Raw genomic sequence first — 24,100 nt, 5'->3', positions numbered from 1 at the left:
AACTGGACAAAGTGGTAACAGCCGGAAAGCCGTCCACACGGAGGTAAGCAGTCAGCTGTTAAGCACGAAAAGGAACGGCGGCACACTGCCCCATAGCGTTCATTTTAAAGACAAAATGCAGCCATACGTACTTCTGGCTACATAATTTGCAATCTCCAGAAACCTATATAAGGCTACATTTTCAGAATGAGCCTATATTGGATCCTGAGTAGGTTTTACATATGTGACAGTTTATCTCTTTTAAGTTTTTTTTTTTTGGAATTGTAAGTTTTTACAAGCATCTGGTTTACTGTACATGCATATTTTCCTCAGAATTGCAGATTTATGAATGATTTTTTACAACTCCATCTATTACTTTTTTACAAAGCCATCAATAATTTTACTCACCATGCCTACAACATGCATTAAAAATTATGTGATCGAGCATTTACAATTGGTGGTCCTAAACTCTGGAAAGCTCTACCACTTTCCCCCATCTATTTCTGTGCTTAAGTCCATTTTAAAGACCTATTTATTTTTCTCTAGGCAGCACGGTGGCTCAGTGGTTAGCACTGTCTCCTCACAGCAAGAAGGTGGCTGGTTCTAGTCCTGGCTGGACCAGTTAGCGTTTCTGTGTGGAGTTTGCATGTTCTCCCTGTGTTTGTGTGGGTTTCCTAAGGGTGCTCATGTTTCCCCCACAGTCCAAAGACATGCGCTATAGGTGAATTCCCAGTATTGGGTTGTGGCTGGAAGGGCATCCGTTGCGCAAAACCAATGCTGGAATAGTTGGCAGTTCATTCCGCTCTGACGACTTCAGAAATAAAGACTAAGCCGAAGGAAAATGAATGAATGAAAGAATGAATGGATCTATTTTCTATCACTTTAACACTTCTTGATTATTGTTTTTTATTTTATTTGACTTATTAATTGTTTTCTTTTTACATTTTATTTGCTTACTTTCTTTTTTAGTACTCCTCGTCAACTTCTGCTGTTTTTAAATGTGCTTTCTAAAACATATTGTATTGTATTGTATTTTTCTTGCTATATATAGCTGTTTTTTTTTGGTGAATAATCATGTCTTGCTTTTTTCAACCATGTATAAATCCTCGTTGATTTCAGCTTAACTTTACATGACCATCAACAAAGGCCGTACAACTTGTATAACGTCATCCTAAAGGACTAGCGGATAAACATTAGATAAAGAAGACTTACATAAAAGCCTATCCAGTATCTTGTTAACAGAATTAGGTGAGTTAGGAATTAAGGCTATCCCAGGATCCTATGAGACCAAAGCAGACTTGACCTGGAGAACGTTTCCAACAACAACACCAAAACTTATTTTATCATTGCAGACTTACAGTTGAACTCATAATTATTAGCTCTTCTGTAATTTTGTTTCTTTTTCAAATATTTCCCAAATGATGTTTAACAGAGCAAGGAATTTTTCACAGTATTTCCGATAATATTTTTTCTTCTGGAGAAAGTCTTATTTGTTTCATTTCGGTTAGAATAAAAGCAGTTTTGATTTTTTAAAACCATTTTAATGGTCAAAATTATTAATTAATTGCTTCTTTAAGCAATATTTTTTGATTGACTACAGAACAAACCATCATTATACAACGACTTGCCTAATTACCCTAACTCGCCTATCTAATTAAGCTAGTTAAGCCTTTAAAAGGTCACAAAACACAAACACACATTTTTTGAGATGTTGAGTCATATACGTGTCCCACGCTGCTAAAAACTCTATTAGGTACATACATTTTAAAAAAACTTGAAAATTAGTTGTTTTTGTGTTATTTGGAGCTGATTTGTTCTTCTGGTTTGAAAAGAAATTTTAAAGCTGCGTCACAACGATAAGATCCTTCCGTCAATTCCAGCGTGTAGACTGAATGTCTGTACCGGTGAAAACAACGTGACGTCTTTGAGCATTCATCATTAATTCAAGAGTAAGACTTGGTTCAAGCCAATCAGCACGCCGTATTGTGAATGAGGCGCAACTTCATTGATTTGCATGATAGCTTCGAAGACTGTTTTTACCTGTTACAGTGTTCAGACAGCAGAGAAACGCCACGTTGTGTTGCCGACCGTAATTAAAACAAGTAGAAGAAGAAGAATTGTTCGGAGACATGGGTCATCAGTGTTGTGTTTATAAATGTGCTGCAAGGAAGGTATTGTTTCCGTTTCCTTGCTTTGAGAGCGCAGCTAGACTCACGTGTGGATTATAGTGGTCTGCTAACACGCAACAAAAATATGCTTGTAAGGAACATTTCTACCCGAGAGCTTTTTGAATCTGGAAATGGTGAAATCCGGATTTACTACTCGTCTCCTTTTAAAAAAGACGGTTTTAACTCAAGTTGGTGTTGATTGTCCTGTCTCTACAGATTTGGTAAGTGAGCGATCAGTGTTCTTTGTTTGTTTGTTCAAAGGCAAAGTTAGTTCGTGTCGTCAGCTATATTCTTTCAGTTTTTAAAGACATACCTTAGTCAAAATGATTTAGTTACTAAGTTTACATTAATATCACTACAATATTATGGACCGAAAGATACACTGTAATTGATGCACTGTAAACGTGAACACCTCAATCAAACCATTACCGTCGTGTAGGATTTTCAACGCATTTTGTGACAGGATAGTCTATACACACACAGCTTTTTTTACTTTCTCCCATTCACTTTCTCCTCATATCAAACATTCCATTAAAACTACACTCTTCCAGCAGTTCCTCGCATCCAATATCTCGTTTGTCATGGGGGGCACGCATGAAATGCTCCTGAATGAAAATGAAAGTGCCAGACTGTAGTTAAAGTTGACAAGTTAATAATTTGGCAAATAATTCATTTAACTGATGTCCATATAAATGCAGTCACTGTCTTTCTCCCGTGTCTGTGTGTTGTTTTTCCTCTGTGAAAATCAGCGTGTGGCCAAACAGAAACTCCCATTTTTATGCAAAACCTTCCCTCTGTCCCTCCCCCGACACTCCCACCTAAACAAAGCTGGAGGTATGAGACAGGGGGATTTCGTGGCCCTTTAAATTGCCTTTATCTTGAAAACTATCTAGTGAAAAGAAATCAGTTATTAGAAATTAGTTATTAAAACTATTATGATTACATATGTGTTGAAAAAATCTTTCCGTTAAACAGAAATAAATAAACAGACAGGCTAATAATTCAGGAGGGCTTATAGTTCTGACTTCAACTTTATATCTCGATCCCCATTTGCATCGAACCAGAATCACTACAATAAAACAGCTCTCATTTAAGGAAAACTGAATGGTCTGTCAGGGTCATTTTCATTTAAAAACGTTAAAAGCGCCGCTCACGTCGAGCTGGAAATGACAGCATAATTTGGCGGGATGCATGAGGGCAGGTTATTAAAATGTGTGGTGTGGTTTTAATGGCGCTTCTGACACAGGATGAAAAGACGCCCAGCGTGTGGCCATCGATAACACTTCTCTCTCCTGCCGTCCTCTCACCAATTAAAGGCTCTGTGAGGAGGCCGACTGTGACTGCCTGAGGACACGGCCTCCAAAAGACAGCAGAAAGTCAAACATTGAGAACGGCACAATCACCAGTGTGCTTCAATATTACATGGCTTGCACAAATATTAGACTCTGATTGGTCAAATCGTCAATGATGACTGTTAAATCGCTACTCCAGCTGACCAGTTTTTTTATATTGCTATACTAGTGTTAAATGCATATTTAAAAATCTAATTCAAATCAAATCAATATTGTAATGTTTGACTGAAGCAGAGCAAAATTTACAGTCAACCCATCATGGTAACTATTTACTTGAAGGAGGTGTTCATAAGACTGACATGACACCTTTGTAATGATGATATGACACGTTATATATATATATAAAGGAGATTTTATGCATGTTTCTGACAACTGTCATCAAGTGTCATTCACTCAATTGTCATTTTAAATGCAAAGATGACACTGTTGGGGATGTCATTGTTATGAAATCTTGACATAAACAAATACATCATAACCTGTCAGTGTCTTTGTACATTTTTGGTGCTTTGTTGGTTTGTTTTTAACCCTTATTTGGTTATTTATTTAATAAATCAACCAGTTGGGTTAAACATTTAGAATTTCAACAGTTAACTGATTTAACTGACACAGCTGTTTTAATATGCGTACGTAATGTTGTTTTTGCCTTATAAATTTATTTAAGCTGTAATGTGAAAATATATATTTTTTATCAAATTAAATCCCTGCTGTGTTTTTATATCCGCTTCACCAGCACTCTAAATTATTCATGATTCAAACATGTGCTTCATAGCCAATTTATATTAAACAAATACAAATGCTTAAGTATCTAGAACTTAAAATAACATTTAATCAAAATAAACCAATGCATTGGGTTAAACTGTATAACCCAGGAGACAGAGTGATAAAGCCAATTATGATATGGGGATGGTTAGGAGGCCATGTTGGACAGAGGCCAGAGGGCAAATTTGGCTAGGATTCCGGGGTTAAACCCCTACTCTTTTTTTGAAGGACATCTTGGGATTTTTAATGACCACAGTGGGTCAGGACCTCGGTTTCATGTCTCATCCGAAAGATGGCACTCACTGAGCAGTATAGAGTCCCCTTCACTGTACCCACACAGTGTTAGGACCCACACAGACTGCCGGTTGAGCGCCCACTGCTTGTCTCACTAACACCACTTCCGGCAGCAACCTAGCTATTATTATTTCTCATTGAAAGTGTGAATACTTTGTCAAATGATTTTATAAGAGTGTAAGGAATATTTAATGACATTTAAATTAGCATACATTTATTGTTATAAAATTCATTACAACACAATTATAATGCACTCATGACTATCATGTTTATGACAGATTTATGACAAGTTATGTTGTCTTGCCATTGTCAAGTAAAGTTGACAAAGCAACTTGTGATGTATTTAGTTATGTCAAATTGTCTTAAAGACATCTCAAACATGTCACTTTTGCATTTAAGATGACAACTGAGTGAAAGAATTGTCAGAAGTCGGATATAGATACATACTACACAATGCTTTTGGATTGAACTCTCTATGGTTATTCATCACAAAATACTATTGATTTTTCAAGAATCCAGATGATAAAAGGAATATTTCATAATTAATCTCCTTTTATTTCATGCAAAATTCCATATACACCACTGTAAATTCTCTCAACGTAAATCTTCTTTTATTGCTTTTGTAAAATAACTTCAACTGTACATTAGATCTATTGCTTCCTCTAAAAATCTTAAGCTATTAAAGCTGTTAATTTATTTATTCTTTTTAATTTGTTTAACATATGATTTTATGTTGCTTGTTGTTTGTTCATTAGTTTCCTTTTTCCCTCGTAAGCGCTTATTTGATGCTTTATCTCTCTGTAAACCTCTGTAAGTATTTATTCTTGTAATGTGTTTTAGTTACCCTGACAGCAATAATAAAGAAAGAAAACCTTGTCATACGCATGCATAAAATCTCATTCATATTTATAACATGCGTCATATAATGATTATAAAGGTCTTCAAGTAAAGTGATACTCCCCACGATCTTCCTTATTAAACAAAAAAAAGTCGCCGCCTATAGCCTAGTGGTACTGTGCACCGACATACTGTTTAGCACAGATATGCTCAAGGCGGCCCGAGTTTGATTCCCGGCTTGAGGTCTTTTGCCAATCCTTCCCCTCTTTCTGCTCCCAATGCTTTACTGTCTGAATCTTTACTGTCTTATCATAATAAAGGTGAAAACCCCTAAAAAAATAAATAAAAACAATAATCAAAGCTGCAAGCAGCGATGAAAGATACCTTGCACCCGGGCTCACCGCCGCCCCGTGGCCTTAGGATGACAGAGAACAGTGGACAATAACAATTTAAGCTGATTTATAAAAAAAAACCTGAGAAAAAAAAACAAAACACAGATTTATGCCAAACTTTCTTCTGTCAGCAGATGGCGCTATGACTGTGACTCAATATTGTCATGTAGATGTCTTTAGGAGAGGATTCTCGTTGAACCTGTGAATTTTCAGGCAGATCAGACATTGTGTGGCTGAATTATAAGTACTTCCTCCTTCATGGTGATAAACTGAACTTTGTCTGTGCACCACAGACACGCCCCTTTCACGAAAACTCACAATTTAGCATCACAAAACCCTTTGGACTAAACCAATGGGACATGGATCCGATCTGATCAAATTTGTAGGAGGAGTTTGTTACAGTATAAAACATGTCATTTCCTGTTTCCAGCAGGTGGCGCTATAACTGTAACTGGATATTCACATGTAGACGTATTCAGGTCAGGACTGTTATCAAACATGTACATTTTGAGGCAGATCGAACAATGCATGCCTGAGTTATAACAACGTCCTGTTTTGTGGCCAATCGTCAAAGTTTTAGAGACTATCGATGAAAACTCTAGATGTTCGCAATTTAACATCACCGAAGCCTTTAGATGACAATACTCAAATTTGATGTCGATCTGATAAAATCCCTAGGAGGAGTTCATTAAAATACAACATCTGGAAATGGCAAAAACTGCACTTTTTCAGCACAGGAAGTTAAAAATATCTGACTTCCTGTTGGGTTTGAGATTTTGCTCCAAGAGACTTTTTTGTAGGTATTGGCATGTTTGACGTGTGTGCCAATTTTCGTTCATGTGCGTGAAACGTAGCTTGGGGGCCACGCCGTCAAAATGCACAGGTGGCGCTGTCGAGTCATTTTGCGAGACCCACTTCCGGTGCGTGTGCTATGTTTGGTGAATTTTCGAGCACGTTTAGACCCTCAAAAATGCTATTCATTCTAGAGAAGAAGAAGAAGAAACAGGACAATTCCAATAGGGCCTACACATTGTAGGTGCTTGGTCCCTAAAAATGCCAAAAACTATGGAGACATTCGTTTAAAGTCAACATCTTCAAGCATCTATGCACACATGTATATATAGAGATGAAGTCGAACTGAAACTCAGATGAAACAGAAACACACACAGTCTGTTGTGATGAAAAGGCAGATGCTGGTTTACCTATGGTGTATCCCCTTTTCAGATCGCTGCAGCGTGGCACACGGCGCTGGGCATTGGTGGTGTTGTTCTCCTGCACCTCAGATGTGTTTGTCTTGGCAGCAGGTGGTGAAGATCTGTTTAAGGACAGACTCGGGATGAGGCGTGCTGGAAAGCTTTGAGAGCCGATGTCCACCGACTGGGACTTCTTCTTCAGCCTGAAAGGAGACACCAGAGGAGACATGAAGAATTGCATGCAGGAGTGTTTGCAACACTCTTCGTATGGATGTCTCACTTTTCGTCAGCGTATGGATGTCTAGAGAATGTGTGTAATCAGGCCTGACAGTTCAGATTCCACATTAAAAATACATCATAAGATATACAGTCAAAATTATTTGCCATCTTGTGATTTTTTTCTTTTCAAATATTTCCTAAATGATGTTTAACAGAGCAATGATTTTTTCACGGTATTTCCTACAATATTTTTTCCTCTAGAGAAAGTTAAATTTGTTTCATTTCGGCTACAATAAAAGCAGTTTTTCATTTCTTTAAAACATTTTAAAGTCAATATTATTAGTCTCCTTAAGCAATATTTTTTTCCAACTGTCTACAGAACGAACCATCGTTTATACATGTTATTGTTATCCAGAAAATCTTCTCTCTCTTAAACAGAAAATGGGGACAAAAATAGAGATTGAGATTCTGAATTCAACTGTATATGTGATTTTCCAGTCTATTATTATGAAAAAGCTCAGAAAAAGCTAACAGATGACGACAACTGGTGATATTTTGCCCGTGTTTTTTTTTTTTGCTGAGCACAAGAACATTGTCTTCATACTTAATAAATAACAAAAAAAAAGTTTATTTCTAATTTGGTTTTAGACTGTACATTTATGTTATTCAGGAACGTTTACAACATATCAGCCATGTGATAAAAGATAGGAAAGTGTTAACACAACAAGATACCAAAGCTACAGTAACCTACCAACATGCATATTCCTGCTAACAATATGCTAACCAAACTAGAAACATGCTAACAATACTAAAAATAAAGTGGTAAAATATGCTAACAGTATGATAAACATGTTAAAATAAATTCACATTAATAAAATGTTGGCTATGTTATAATGTTAAAAACTTGCTAGCAACATTCTAATCAATGGAAACAATGTGCTATGCTAAAAAAGGGCTATAGTTTTACTTCATGCTGGCATGCTAATATGCCTGCAACATCTAAACTCATGTTAGCAATGTGTTATGCCAAAAATAGGTCAGGAACAATGCTACTGATGCTACGTAGCAACATGTATTTGAAGGCATCGATTAAAACTATGCTAAAAAACTTGCATTCATTCAACCATGATAGCGTAGATCTATGTGTTAAAAAATAATAAAAGTATACTTAACATGCTAGTTACATGGTAATTCATGCTAGCAACATGTTAATACAATTTACAACATGTTAAAACATCCCTGCTGAAAAACAAAACAGCTTAAACCAGCCGAGGCTGATTGGCTGGTCAACCCGCCTGGTTTTAGAGTGGTTTTGGCCATTTTCAGGCTGGTTTCCAACCATTTCTAGCCTGGCCTTGGCTTGTCAGGCTGGGAAATGACCAGCTGAAACCAGCTTGACCAGCCTCGTTTAAGCTGGACATAGCTGGTTTTGGCTGGGCTCCCAGTCTGGCTAGGCAGATCAAGCCAACAAGCTTGACCAGCTAAGACCAGGCTGGAAATGGCCAAAACCAGGCGGGTCAGTGTTAACCAAGCTAATAACAAGTTAGCAACATGGAAACATTGAGCTTCACAATTATTTTTGACTTAGAGACCTACTTTGTCAAGCCAATATTATAATCATAAGAATTAGAAATGATAAAAAAAAACATTAATTATTCGAAATATAATTTTGGATACGAGCACTGCCCGACAAAACAAGTCGGATTTCTTTGCCCGAGAAAATTGTTGAATCTTTGAATTGTTTACTTTAAAACTGGCAGTGAAAAGTGAAGCAGGAAAGGCAGATCAGTATTCATGAGCAGTTCATTGTCTGATTTTAGACTCAGTCATCTTCCCTTCGGTCTCGGCCCATAATTGAGGGCCAACATGCCTGAAAAGCAAAACACAATCTTCCTGGAATCCTGCAGAAATTACAGTCAAACCTGAAACGCTGTCAGCATGAATAATTGAACAGATTGAAAACAGCAAGTGTTTTCTGTGTAAAAGAGCAAGCTAAACAAGAGTCACAATCTTCAGACTTAAACAAGTCTGCATTATTTTTTAGAGAAACTTGGGTGGTACAGTGGCTCAGTGGTTAGCACTGTCGCCTCACAGCAAAAAGGTCACTGGTTCGAGTCCCGGCTGGGTCAGTTGGCATTTCTGTGTGGAGTTTGCATGTTCTCCCTGAGTTCGTGTGGGTTTCCTCTGGGTGTTCCAGTTTACCCCACAGTCCAAAAGACATGCATGATTGCCAGATTGGAAGAACTCTTTGGGCGGCAGCCTTGGTCACTAGCTTTTATAAGGATGGTGTTGTACCACCCTTTGGAGCAAAGTTTGGTGATTTGCATATGCATTCTGGGTGAATGCTGATGAAGAATGTTTAATGTTTCTTAAAATGTTAACATGTTGCACACGTATTAACATGGGCAGCACAGTGGTGCAGAGGGTAGCACAATCGCCTCACAGCAAGAAGGTCGCTGGTTAAAGCCCCGGCTGGGCCAGTTGGCATTTCTGTGTGGAGTGGAAAGACATGCGCTATAGGTGAATTGCATGGACAACATTGGCCGTAGTGAATGAGTGTAATATTATAATATAATATAATATAATATAATATTACCAACATATCCTTTATTATTAAAAGTGCATGAGCAAGAAATAAATACCAGGCATTTATTCTGTTTCATGCATTTTCAAGGACTTGATAACCAGTTTTAAATGCATGCTTAGACAACACAAATGCTCCCAACAGGTGTGAGTGTGTGTGGGCATGTCATTTATACACTGGACTGGTCCAAACAAACCGCTCACAATGGAGCCTGCAGCACGTCTGTCTGACTGCTGATGCCAGAGCGCAGGTGCAGATCCCTCTGTCTCGCTCGCAAACCAACTCACCATTGCATAATATGTGCAATCAGCCAGAAGACAAACACCGGCCGGCAAGATTACACGGTTAAGAAGGCCCAGCAAGAAACAAGAACTAGTTAGTTAGACAACACAGAGCAGCAAGTCAACCAGAAAACTGGACTTTTACACAAGGGTCCATTACAACTAACTTAGAATAGCAGTATCAGTAAGCACACCTCAGAGAGTGCACAGGCAATGGCAAAGTTCAGGGACTAACTGTATAATAAAATAGTAAGAGGGATGCTGACCTTAAATATTCTCTTATATACTACTGTATGTGATCCAAAAGAACAAACAGATGATTTTTATTTACTTTAGATACTTTATTTTACTTTTTAGATACTTTATTTTTATTTCATTTTTAGCTAATTATTGTCAGTATTTTGGTAAAGATAATCACAAACAAAGAAATTATATAAAGAAACTAAAACAAAAAATAAACAATGACAAAGACAAGAACAACAGTTTTAACTAAAGGACTGGAACTTTGCAAATGGTTTAAGACCCTTAAAATACACTTAACAATACTTTTCACAATGTACAGTTGAAGTCAGAATTTTTAACCCCCCTGAATTATTAGCCCCCTGTTTATTTTTCCCCAATTGCTGTTTAACGGAGAGAAGATTTTTTCAGCACATTTCTAAACATAATATTTTTAATAACTCATTTCTAATAACTGATTTATTTTATCTTTGCCCTGATGACAAATAATATTTGACTAGATATTTTTCAAGACACTTCTATACAGCTTAAAAAGACATTTAAACGCTTAACTAGGTTAATTAGGTTAACTAGGCAGGTTAGGGTAATTAGGCAAGCTATTGTATAACGATGGTTTGTTCTGTAGACTATAGAAACATTTTTTAAAGGGGCTAATAATTTTGACCTTAAAATGGCTTTTAAAAAAATGTAAAACTGCTTTTATTCTAGCTGAAATAAAACAAAAAAGACTTTCGCCAGAAGAAAAAAATATTATCAGATATACTGTGAAAATTTCCTTGCTCCGTTAAATACTATTTGGGAAATATTTAAAAAAAGAAGAAAAAAAAAAGAAGTCAAAGGGGGGCTAATAATTCTGACTTCAACTGTATATGATGAATAAATCTGAATTGCTGGCTCCTGTATAATCACTGGCACCGGTTGTGGTGGATGTCTACTAAAATCAACAATCATTTCTTTGGTCTTTCATTTAAGACCATTTTAAGACAATTTGCTTGACACCAGTCAGCAAAACTTTTTAAAAGCAAAAGAGTCACCAGAAAACTTCAGTAGATGACAATTTTTGGAGCTGTATTGCAAATCTGATGTTTAAAATGTAAATAAATATGGAGCTACCACTGTTCCAGTGCTACTCATTACAACTTGCAACACACAGTTATGCATCCTAACATACTGTAGTCTATTTGTGATATAGTCAGTTAACCAACTTACCATACTTTTGTAAACCTGCATTTTCTAATTTTTCCTTCAGTAATGCAGGCTGAATAGTGTTGAATTATATTTGTGCATATACATTAGAATAGTCAGTACTGAAGCCAAATTTGGAGCTTATCTAACATAATAACTTACAATAACGGTCCAATAACTAGTAAACTCAAATTTATACGTTATAGAAAAACATTAAAACCAAATTTAAAGAGAAAAAAAAAATCAAGAAACAAAAAAAAATATATAATAAAAAAAAAAATACAAATTTGTAATTTTGTAGGTTAATTTCTTTTGCAAAACTTTGCTTAAATTTAACTGTTATCTTTCAATTTCAATATGTTTGGTTGCTAAAATATTATTTTAATAAATATCTATTTAATAAATCTGTTTCGTTTAAATGCACCAAAATACATTACCTATATTCACTGATATATGGATACAAATATTCATTTTCAAAATGATCTCAATCACGCTGAGCACTGTGCATTTCTCAAACCTTCCTGTTATGATTTTGTCTGGGTAACAAAGGTATTATTTGTAGACAGGGCTTGACATTAACTTTCTTGATCACCAGTCACTGTGGCTAGTAGTTTTCCAACATTCCTAACCACTCGCCATTTTCACTAGCCAAATTTTTGTTGTTGGGAAAATATACATAAATTTGATTTTGGCATGCTCAAAATTACTGATTTTTATATTTTGTGTGTTGTCTACATGCCTCCTGGTTAATTTAACTCTTTATTTTTTTCACATGACTTTTTAGTGCTCAACACTATATTTACCAATTTTTTCTCTGGCCACATCAAACTAATTATTTCCTTGCTGCAAAATTTAAATAATGTGTTCAAACAAGCCAAATATAGCTGCATGCATACACATTTTATTCAAGAAAAAATTATCTAAAACTATACACAGTAGTTTGTTCAGGCTAAAGGTCCCAGATCATCAGGTAAATATAGATAGTTATCGCCTGTGTCTCACCGTGCGCCTGATCATCCTCTGATTCTGTACTCACCTGCTTTCTTTTGCTCGCACGAACACTTGTCAATCGTGCTTCGTCTTGATTCTAAGAGCACATTTGCACACATATTGACAAACGGTCTTAAACTAAAATTCTAATCTTTAGGGACGAGGCAGCTCTGGCAATTTAAAAATTATTTTCAACCAGCCAAAGTGGCTAGTGGGGGTGTCTGTCCAACCTGAAATCTACCTGCATTTGGCTGGTTGGCGGGTGTTCATGTCAAGCCTTGTGTATAATGTTAGTACTTGAAAACAAGGGTATATAACAGCATAAATTAATAAAATATGGTAGTTTACCATAGCATAATTCTTTCAAGGTTTCCACTGTATTTTTAAAGAGCCCATATTATGGGTTTTTGAAAATGACCTTCCATGTGGTGTGTCACACAGCTCTAAATGAAGTGATATATCCAGCTAAGGCTTAAATCTGTAAGTGTACAGTGTTTAAAACTGTTGATTCATCTATAAAAGAGTCGACTCATAGTGCTCCAAACGAGTCGTCTTGATAACGAGTCATTAGGTGTTTCGCGATGACGCGGCTACGAAACACAAGCTCCGCAAACCTGGGAGATTTGAAACCTGCGGCCCCGCCCACTAACACAGAAAAAAAAAAACGCTAGACACACACACAGACGCTGCCGGTCCAATGATGTCACGCTGTGCTCAGCTGGATATTATTGACAATCTCTACCCAAAGATGAAACTGTGAAGAGTCAGTGGTCGAGGTTTATTTTTGCAAAAAATACCTCAGCATTATAGCCCAGCCTTGTGCTGTGCTTCTGGAAACTACATGCTTACAAAGAAGACTTCATCGGCCGTTTGTTAAAGGAAGGATCAGTAAAGACTGTCAGAACATGGATCAGTGCATCATCAGTTTCAGGATCAGTTTCTTCTCCATTTCACAAGTGTAAGTACGTGCGTGTGTGTGTGTGTAAAAAAAACCTTTCACTATGAAGCATGTATGCACTGTGACTACTTTTATATTGTTGATTAGCTGCTGGGCATTTCACTCTGTCTCGCGCTGAAGGCTGTCACTGTCGACCAATCGCAGCAGGCTGTCATCGGTCCAATCAGCGCAGATTAGCTTCGCGCTAAGGAGGGGTTTGGGAACAAATGAATCACTGAACGATTCATATGGGAGTCGCTGGGATAATTAGGTAAAAATAAATGCAGATTATAAGACCATCAAAGTGTTTTTTGACATTGCATGCATATTAGACTGTTGTTGGAGACCCTTACAACCGAAATATGACCCTATTTCATGTATAATAGGGGCTCTTTAACTGTAAAATTCTATCAAACACAGCTGACAGCTTCTTACAGTAAATTCCACAGATTTTCCTTAGTCAATGAATCAGCAGATCAGTGTAAATCATTGACACTAGAAGCCAAAGTCATGTGTTTAATTTGTTATTTGTTCATTCCGACAGCCTGCTTATGCACCCGCAGTCACCCACTCTTTTCATCTCTCCGTTTAGATGCTCCTGTTGCTATTGTGAATGCAAAACAGCAGCGTTTGAATGAAAATGAGGGCCGAATGGCGAGGTCCTGCTCTCACTGTGACGCGAGCTGCGTATTAACTAGCTGGTGCAACGCTCTTTCATTCCTCTATATGGACAAGATGCGGTGCCAATCATCGGCATGGCATTATCTATTATTCACAGCTCAGAAAGACAGCGACGGGGAGAGAGAGAGAGAGAGAGAGGTTGATCTGGCCAGCTTCCAGCCTTCGTAACACCAGATGTAAACAAAGCACCAGCCTCTTTTTAGACAATAATAACCACAGCCGCCTCGCTGCGCCGCTTCTGCTCTGATGAGGAGCTGAAGCTGTATTTTAGCCATCACTGCTCAAGTGTTTATGTAAACAGCATTCTCCTTCAATTAACAGCTAGATTATGTGATTCTCAGATGCAGAGGATGCACTGAAGCCATGCAGAGCATCTGCCATAAAACTCTATACTCGCTGCTATTAATAGAAACACCATTTTCTGAGTCTGAATAATCAGAACTGGGAAAGCCATGTAAGCTGCTGAGCCGAAGGTCATGCAAGGTCAGCGAAAGACAGACGCTGTGAATAGTGTGGAGAGAAAAAAACATTGCAAACAGTGACTCGCTGGTCACCAATATTCTCTAAGGTGGTTATAAATATAGAAACATTGCACAAAACAGTGAACACCAATAGGTCCAAGTCTATTCATCGTTTAATTTTTGTCAACGCTACTTGGTCTACGAAAGTGAAGAGCGGAGGGGTGGTTGTCGCGGACAAAATGAAGAGCGAGTGGGGGGTGGTGCATGTGAGGAGGGGGATTGGTAAAATGAGGTGCCGGATCACATGTTGGAGGTTTCGGCACAAATTAAGCCTTGGTTATGGATAAAATTAGGTCATTCTAATAGTTTAATAATATTTTGGAAATCGCCATGCGACCTTCCCTCATTGTCCAGATCCCCCCGGGGGGTCCAGATCCCCACTTTGGGAACCACTGCTCTAACACCATCTATTACCAAATTGTATAATTCTTGTTTCCATCAGTAGTCAAACTAATATTAAACTAAAAGTAAATATATGTGCGCACACACATGTACAGCTATATTTATGGGGACTTCCCATAGACATAATCCATAATCCTTCTAGCCCTAAATCAAACCTCACAGGAAACAATCTGTACTTTTACACTTTCAGAATACTTCATTCTGTGTGAATTACACATGGGGACCAAAAAATGTCCTCACAAGGTCCAAATTTACATGAGTTTTGATAGCAATGATTACATTTATTGCTATACTTGTGGGGACATTTGGCGCACACACACACACACACACACACACACACACACACACACACACACACACACACACACACACAGATTTTGTGTTGTGAATAACAGATATTTCATATAGGCATAATGGTTTTCATACTGTACAAACCTTCTAAAAACTCATTCTGTATGATTTATGACTATGATATAATATGACTGGGTATCAAGTAGTCCAGTAATTTAAAACAGCATTTTTGTAATACTTATGTCATTATACAAGTTTGTGTTCTTATATGTGACAAAAACATGCACATACACATTAATCCTTTGGCTGGATTTGGTGTGAAATACGACCTGGTCATACTCTGGACAGGCTTCATAAGATTCGCCCACACCTCCTTCTCTCTGGCCGCGTTGTCCAACCCCTAGAAGCGTCTCAAATCCCCCCACTCACAGCATGGAGGGCGGATCAGCGGGGAAACAGGGTGGTGGGAAATTGCAGAGAGATTAAACGCTTTGGCAGGCGGTTGATGGCGGTGGTGAGCAGGCCTGCTCTTTATCGCAGCCAACAGAGTATAACGGGGACACGGCGGGTGAAGAGCAGGAGACTTGTTTGTTTGTGTGTGTGTGTGTGTGTGTGTGTGTGTGTGTGTGTGTGTGTGTTCAGTACAACCGATACTGATCTTTCAGCTAATGTGTAAAGGTGAGAGAGAGGAAGAACTGGCATTTAATTCTCCTCTTCCTCCTGGTTATTGCAGAGAGGGCTGTGTTGCCAGACATTTGGAGATTAAGCATTTTGGTCACATGCTGACTAACAACTAGCATGAACAAAAGATATTCAATTAAATAATTGCTCCTTCATTTCATAGTATTGGGTTGTCTCAATGTATACACACATTGCACCTTTATAGTTATTTTATGCAAAAGAGGACTGCGTTGCCAGATATTCTGAGATTAAGCGCAGTATTCACAAGCTTCGGCAAACAACACATAAATAACAGATACTTTGTTGTTATTTTACAAAATATAAATTTCTTAACTCTTCTAAAGTTCAAATACCAATATTGTGGTGTCTAAAATTGAAAACAGACTGAAAACATTGCACCTTTATAGTTATTTTATGCAAAAGAGTTTGCATTGCCAGACATTCTGAGATTAAGTGCAGTAGTCACATGCTTTGGTGAACACAACATAAACAACGGAGAATTTGTGTTAGCCAAATATCGATTCCTTAACACTTCTGACATTCAAACATTGGTATTGTGTTGTCTAAATGTGAAAATAGGCATCTTCTTAGACTTCCTTGCCATATATTCTCACATTAATTGTAATAGTTTGTTGTTATTTCACCAAATATCAATTTCATAACACTTCTGAAGTTCAAATATTGGTATTGTGCTGTCTAAAAGGGAAAATAGACTGAAAACATTACACCTTTATAGTTATTTTATGTAAAAGAGCACTGCGTTGCCAGACATTGTGAGATTAAGTGCAGTAGTCACATGCTTTGGCGAACAATGCATAAACAACAGGGAACATGGCCAAAGCTGAAGCGTGCTTATCTCGTTCGGAAAGATGGATTTGAGCCCAGGCGAAACTCAGATCTGGTGAGCACAGGGAACTGAACGTGTCAGCGTGAAGGGTTGACGTCAGTGTTGTGGCTCGCTTTGCGAAACGTTCCTCCAAGGCAAACGTGGCAGAGACTCTCGGGTGCCATTACCATGACCGGACTGGATGCAATGAAACTAAATGAGGACATGAGAAAGACATGTCATTTAGAGGAGACAAGAAGCTCCTGCGGGTCCTGTTGGCCGTTGATACACACACAGCTCTTATAAGAGAGTTATGGGACACTGGCCTTGACATGCCTCGGCTTTTCAAATGGCTGATGGCTTAATCGAGTCAGCGGAGGAGAGGGATATAATACAGCCTGAGACGCCCTCACGGCACTTAATAAACATGACACAGCACTACATCTGAGGGAAAATCGCAATTACTCATATAGTATATTAACAGACAGAAAGTAACATTCATTAAAAACAGTAGCAAGCACTACTGAAAAGCTAGAGTTACTTTAGCTTCATGCAATTCATTCTTTATATTAGTTCAATTTCAGTCACTATAATCTAAACACAACCCTTGCAGACTCATAAGCATCATGGGGATTTAAATGAATATCAGGTTTTTGTCACCATGAAGGAGGGAATACCTGGATCACACTCATGCAAACATGCACACACGCGCACACACACACACAAATATCTTTATGAGGACTTCACATAGACATAATGATTTGAATACTTTACAAGCTACCCTATGCTTAACCCTAAACCCAAACTTCACAATAAACAACCCGGTAACAATCAGCATTTTTACATGTTGAAAATACTTTATTCTGTGTAATTTATAAGCCGTTTCTTCTTGGGGGCCAAAAAAAAAAGTCTCCACACGATCAAAATGTACTGGTATTTCTATACTTGTGGGGACATTTGGAGCCTACAACATAAGCAATATGAGGCACACACACACACTTGTACAGCTATCTGTATGGGCAACTCCCGTTGACAAAATGATTGGAATGCTATACAAGCTGTATATTAAATTCTCCTACACCTACCCTACCCTTAAACCCCAAAGTCACAGCAATTAATGTTTATTTTTATTTTTTTAACATTTTTAAAATACTTAATTCTGTGGATTTTATACGCCGTTTCTTCTTAAGGACCAACAAAAATCCCCACAAGGCCAAAATATACTGGTATTGCTATACTTGTGGGGACATTTGGATCCTACAACATAAGCAATACAAAGCATGCAAACGTACACACACACACACACTTGTACAGCTGCCTTTTTAGGGATGTCCCATATATGTAATGATTTTTACACTATACAAACTTTATTTCCAATTCTCCTACCCCTACCCTATACCCCAAAACCCCAAACTCACAGGAAACAATGTGTTTTATGTTTTCAAAACACTTCATTCTGTGTATTTTATAAGCCGTTTCTTCTTGGTGACCAAATAAGTCAGCACAAGGTCAAAATGTACTATTATTGCTATACATGTGGAGACATTTGGATCCCACAACATAAGCAATACAAGACACGAATGCACACACACATTTGTACAGCTATAGGGAGTTACTATAGACGGAATGATTTCTACAATATACAAATTGTATATTTAATTAGTTCTTCTTGGGGACCAAAAAAAGTGTCCACAGAGTCAAAATGTACTGGTATTTTATCTTTGTGGGGACATTTGGAGCCTGCAACGTAAGCAATACAAGGCACAACATGCAAACGCACACACACTTGTATAGCCATCTTTATAGGGACATCCCATAGATGTAATGATTTTTACACTATACAAACTGTATATCGAATTCTCCTACCTCTACCCTACCCAACCTCAAACTCACAGGAAATAATCTACATATTTACATTTTCAAAGACTTTATTCTGTGTATTTTACAAGCTGTTTCTCCTTGGGGACCAAAAAAAGTCCCCACAGGATCAAATGATTGCTATACTTGTGGGGACATTTGGATCCTACAACATAAGCAATACAAGGTACGCAAACGCATACACACATTTGTACAGCTGTCTTTATCAGTAGTTACTATAGACGTTATGATTTCTATACTATACAAATTGTATATTCAACTCACCTAGTCATACCCTACCCCTAAACCCAAACATCACAGGAAACAATCTGCATGTTTACATTTTCAAAATACTTCATTCTGTGTATTTTATAAGCCGGTTCTTCTTGGGGACCAAAAAAGTGTCCACAGGGACAAAATGTACTGGTATCGCTATACTTGAGGTTAAAAGGGTTTAAATGGACGCTCTAATGTATTTTATACAGTAAAAACCACTTAAGATATGGCCCTACACCACCCCTACCCCTAAATCCAACTGTTTTAGGGCAAAATTTGAATACCAAAAGACTTCATTATAAGTATGATTTAAGCATTTTGAATTAGAGGGACATTAGGTGTGGTCCCATAAACCCCCTTAACAGAGTACAACTACACCCATATCATTATAAAACTTTGTGTCCCTGTTAACCACATATATCTCTACACACTCACACAGACACAGATACAGACACACAAACTTACTTGTATACATGGTATAAAGGGACACTCCATAGACATATTGTATTTTGTACAGTAAAAATCGCTTAAGATATGGCCCTAAACCCAACCCTTTATTAGCAAAATTTGAATATCAAAAGACTTCATTATAAGTATGATTTCTAAGCATTTTGAATTAGAGGGACATGAGGTGTGGTCCCGTAAACCCCCTTATTAGAGTACAACTACACCCATGTCATTATAAAAACTTGTGTCCCTGTTAACCACATATACCTCTACACACTCACACAGACACACACTTACTTGTATGCATGGTATAAAGGGACACTCCACAGACGTATTGCATTTTGTACAGTAAAAACCGCTTAAGATATGGCCCTAAACCCAACACTTTATTGACAAAATTTGAATATCAAAAGACTTCATTATTAGTATGATTTCTAAGCATTTTGATTAGAGGGACATGAGGTGTGGCCCCGTAAACCACTGAATTAGAGAACAACTACACCAATGTCATTATAAAAATTTGTGTCCCTGCAAACCACTTATATCTCTATACACACACACAGACACACAGAAACAGATGCACCATTTTTTAATCAAATCTTCCAGCACATTGTGCAGGCATTTCTGATTAACATTTCTAAACTACATCACGTTAAACGAAAGTGTTGCATAAAACAGGTAAAGTGATAAAGTAGCTTCCCAACCGTGCTGTGAAATAAACTGCTTCTGCACTGAAGTAAACAGCTCCAGGCTTGAACAAACGTTTGGTCAGAGCTGCATTAAAATTCAGCGTGCTGAAGTTTAATACCAGAGGCTACCGGGTGTTTTTTTTTTCTTCTTCTTTTTTGTTTTTTATGTGATTTATTTGGTTTATAACAGTCACTGTGTTCAAGCACAAGGAAAACACAGATGCTCTAACAGAATTATGAAACAAGAAATGGCCTGAAAGCATTTTCTTTTCCTTATTGAAAGCTTCTAGTAAAGCATAACATACACATATATATGCATGCAATGATCACTAATGTTAAAACAGTGTAAAAACAAAAGGAGGAATCATCATGAGTATTCAAAATAAATTTCCTGGATTTATTTAATTCATTATTTTTTATTATTATTATTTTTTAATTATCAACATTCTTTTTTTTTTTTATTATTATTATTATTATTATTTGGGGGGGGGGGGGGGGGGTTCACCTTTAATGGACAGGACAGTGGAGAGCATTGACAGGAAAGTGAGGGAAGCAGAGAGAGGGGAAGGATTGGCATAGGACCTTGAGGCGGGAATCGAACACGGGTCACAGCAAGCACCGGAGTTCATGTGTCGACGCACTAACCACTACACCATTGGCGCCGACAATTAAAATTTTTTTCAATGAGAAGAACTTGATGAATAAGAAGCTCAAAGGAATAGAATTAATTTAAAATAGACATAGTTTATATTATAATATATTTGATTAAAAAAAAAAAAAAAGTAGGGCGGCACGGTGGCTCAGTGGTTAGCACTGTCACCTCACAGCAAGAAGGTCGCTGGTTCGAGTCCCGGCTGGGCCAGTTGGCATTTCTGTGTCGCAGTTTGCATGTTCTCCCCAAGTTTGCATGGGTATCCTCTGGTTTGCCCTGCAATCCAAACACATGAACTATAGGTGAACTGAATAAACTAAATTAGCCGTAGTGTATGAGTGTGTGTGTGAATGAGAGTGTAAAGGTGTTTCCCAGTACTGGGTTGCAGCTAAAAGTGCATATGCTGCGTAAAACATATACTGGAATGGTTGGCGGTTCATCCCACTGTGGCAACCCCTGATAATTAATGGACTAAGCAGAAGGAAAATGAATGAAGGAAGAGGAAGTTTGTTTAAAATGCTGTTTTGAATGGTTGTTGCATACATGCTGATGCACAACTGTCATCTTTCTATAAACTGATTGTCATTCTGTATGCCGCTTTCCTTGCAGTCTATACTTCTGCCCAAATTTTCTGATGAGACTACATTTTTTATCCCTCTACAGCTTCTTTTCTTTCTCTGATTTTTCAGCATCAGCTCTTGACGGCAGTATTAGCATGACAGAAAGAATTGTATGCGTTTGGAGAAAACTGACACAGTTGAGTAAAGTGCTGTGTAAAAGAAAAACATATATATACTTAAAAAACAAAGTATGAGGTTTAAAGTTACACAGTTATTATTGCAGTGTTTACTAGAGATTTCTATAAATGACTAGAATGCTCTAAATCAGGGGTCACCAATCTCGTTCGTGGAGGTCCGGTGCCCTTCAGGGTTTAGCTCCAACTTGCCTCAACACACCTGCCTGGGTGTTTCAAGTATACCTAGAAAGACCTTGATTAGCTTGTTCAGAAAGAAAAAAAAAAAAAAGATTTTCTGAAACTTCTTAAATCTTTGTCTTTTAGCTTTTACACACATACACATGGAAAAAATTAACAGACCACTTAAACTCTTAATAACTAATTATATAATACACTCACCGGGCACTTTATTAGGTACACCTGTCTAACTGCTCGTTAATGCAAATTTCTAATCAGCCAATCACATGACAGCAACTCAAAGCATTTAGGCATGTAGACATGGTCAAGACGATCTACTTCAGTTCAAACCGAGCATCAGAATGGGGAAGAAAGGGGATTTAAGTGACTTTGAACGTGGCATGGTTATTGGTGCCAGACAGGCTGGTCTGAGTATTTCAGAAACTGCTGATCTAATGGGATTTTCACGCACGGTTTACAGAGAATGGTCCGAAAAAGAGAAAATATCCAGTGAGCGGCAGTTCTGTGGGTGCAAATGCCTTGTTGATGCCAGGGTAAAGAGGAGAATGGCCAGACTGGTTCAAGCTGAAAGGCCAACAGTAACTCAAATAACCACTCATTACAACCGAGGTATGCAAAAGAGCATCTCTGAACGCCCAACATGTCGAACCTTGAGGCGGATGGGCTAAAGCAGCTGAAGACCACACCGGGTGCCACTCCTGTCAGCTAAGAACAGGAAACTGATTCTACAATTTACACAGGCTCACCAAAATTGGACAATAGAAGATTGGAAAAATGTTGCCTGGTCTGAAGAGTCTCGATTTTTGCTGCAACATTCGGATGGTAGAGTCAGAATTTGGCATCAACAACATGAATGCAAGGATCCAAATCTGCAGCTACTGCATGATACTATAATGTCAGTATGGATCTAAATCTTTGAGGAATATTTGCAGTGCCTTTTTGAATCTATGCCACAAAGGATTAAGGCAGTTCTGAAGGCAAAAGGGAGTCCAACCCTGTACTAGTAAGGTGTACCTAATAAAGTGGCCGGTGAGTACGTTTCTTTATAATTAATAAAAAATAACATAATTAATAAAAAAAAAAAAAAAAAACACAAAAATATAAAAAAGTTACAAAATTATACACAAAAAATATTTAAAAATAACTTTTCTTGTAATTTAATAATTTAATTAGATAGTTTTAACAAATTATAACAGAAGGCATAGAAGTTTTTAGTGAAAAATATTACAATAAAATGCCACTGGATGCATATTTAACAAACCAAAAATACGGTTAAAAGAAGCACAGGTCTACAATGACTGAGCAGCAAACATTCCTGCTCCATCTCTCTTTTGTGTTTCTAAACAAATCAACTATATAAAACAGAAAAAAATGCACATGGCAGACGTGGACACATTATGCTTCTCGCTGGGATTTAACGATCGGCACGGCGTTTACCAGCAGTTGAGCTGTTATCAGAACGCCTCGGTAAATCAACACCAAGCAGAGGTGCTGCTATTCATTTCACAACATATATCAATATTGCTGCAACACGGCCGACAGACAAGAGCAGATAACCCGGAGAAGTGATGAAGAACCCGCAGGAATACAGCAGTTTCATTACTGCACTAAATGTGACGCTGGTGTTGAGTGAGTTCTCCAGCGCTGAATCAGCATGCATCTTTCAAGCTGCATGTTCATCACACAGACACACATGTACACACACACACATTGGTATTGGTGGTTTACGATGACTCTCCATAGGGTTAATGTATTTTATAATGTAAAAACTTATTACTGTATAGGGCTCTTGTTTAATGTAATGTAAAAGGATGTCATTATAGGTGATGTATGTACGTTTTTGACTCTAAAAATACCAGAAACAGCCAGGTGAAAATTGTTTATCTGAAAAACAATGCTGAAGTCAGATATTCTGCTTTGAAAATGTGCGTTATGTGCCAGAACGCTGTCTTTGTTTTGGTTCTTTTAACCCGCCCAATGCCACTTAAGCCAATTATATTTCAGGCCCCCCAGTTGCCTTGTTGGAAAACCACGGATTTCATTCATTCAGTCACAGAAAGGCTTTCAAAGCATGCACCCATAACCAAAATGCAACCTCCTGTGGACAGTAGTAGACTCCGAAATGAGACACAGATTCAGAGTACCACATGAGGTTATTAATTAGCAAAAAATATAAATATATTATGAATGTAAACATAAGGTGAACAGGTTACATTGTAACCCCATAAGTAATTTGCACATTATTTGCGTTTAACACGTGAGGTATACCTTAGGTAAACATTTTCAGTTGATCAGTTTAAGAAATAGAAACTGTTTCTAACATATACATTTCAGGTGTTAAAACAAAAACTATATAGAAAATATTTCCTCTATCCCATGCTGTTTATTTAGGACACAACTTTTATCAGCCTTAAATCAGCCTTTAGGCTCGAT

At 37.6% G+C, this 24,100-nt stretch overlaps 1 protein-coding gene across 3 annotated transcripts in view; it reads right to left on the bottom strand.

Annotated features, from left to right (window-relative positions):
* The window catches only part of oxr1a (oxidation resistance 1a), a 305,739-nt gene that overhangs the window by 175,256 nt on the left and 106,383 nt on the right, over nt 1–24,100 (bottom strand). For 2 of the 3 annotated variants that reach the window (XM_056474693.1, XM_056474695.1), the window contains exon 1: nt 6,984–7,203. In XM_056474693.1, the coding sequence (XP_056330668.1) occupies nt 6,984–7,203 (220 nt within the window). Of the gene's footprint in view, nt 1–6,983; nt 7,204–24,100 lie in introns of those variants that run through there. The other variant, XM_056474694.1, reaches the window with a different exon arrangement.

The sequence above is a fragment of the Danio aesculapii genome, chromosome 16 (genome assembly GCF_903798145.1).
Source record: "Danio aesculapii chromosome 16, fDanAes4.1, whole genome shotgun sequence".
NCBI lineage: Eukaryota > Metazoa > Chordata > Actinopteri > Cypriniformes > Danionidae > Danio > Danio aesculapii.
Note: the sequence above shows the minus strand (reverse complement) of the source record. Positions and strands in the feature narration are given on the sequence as shown.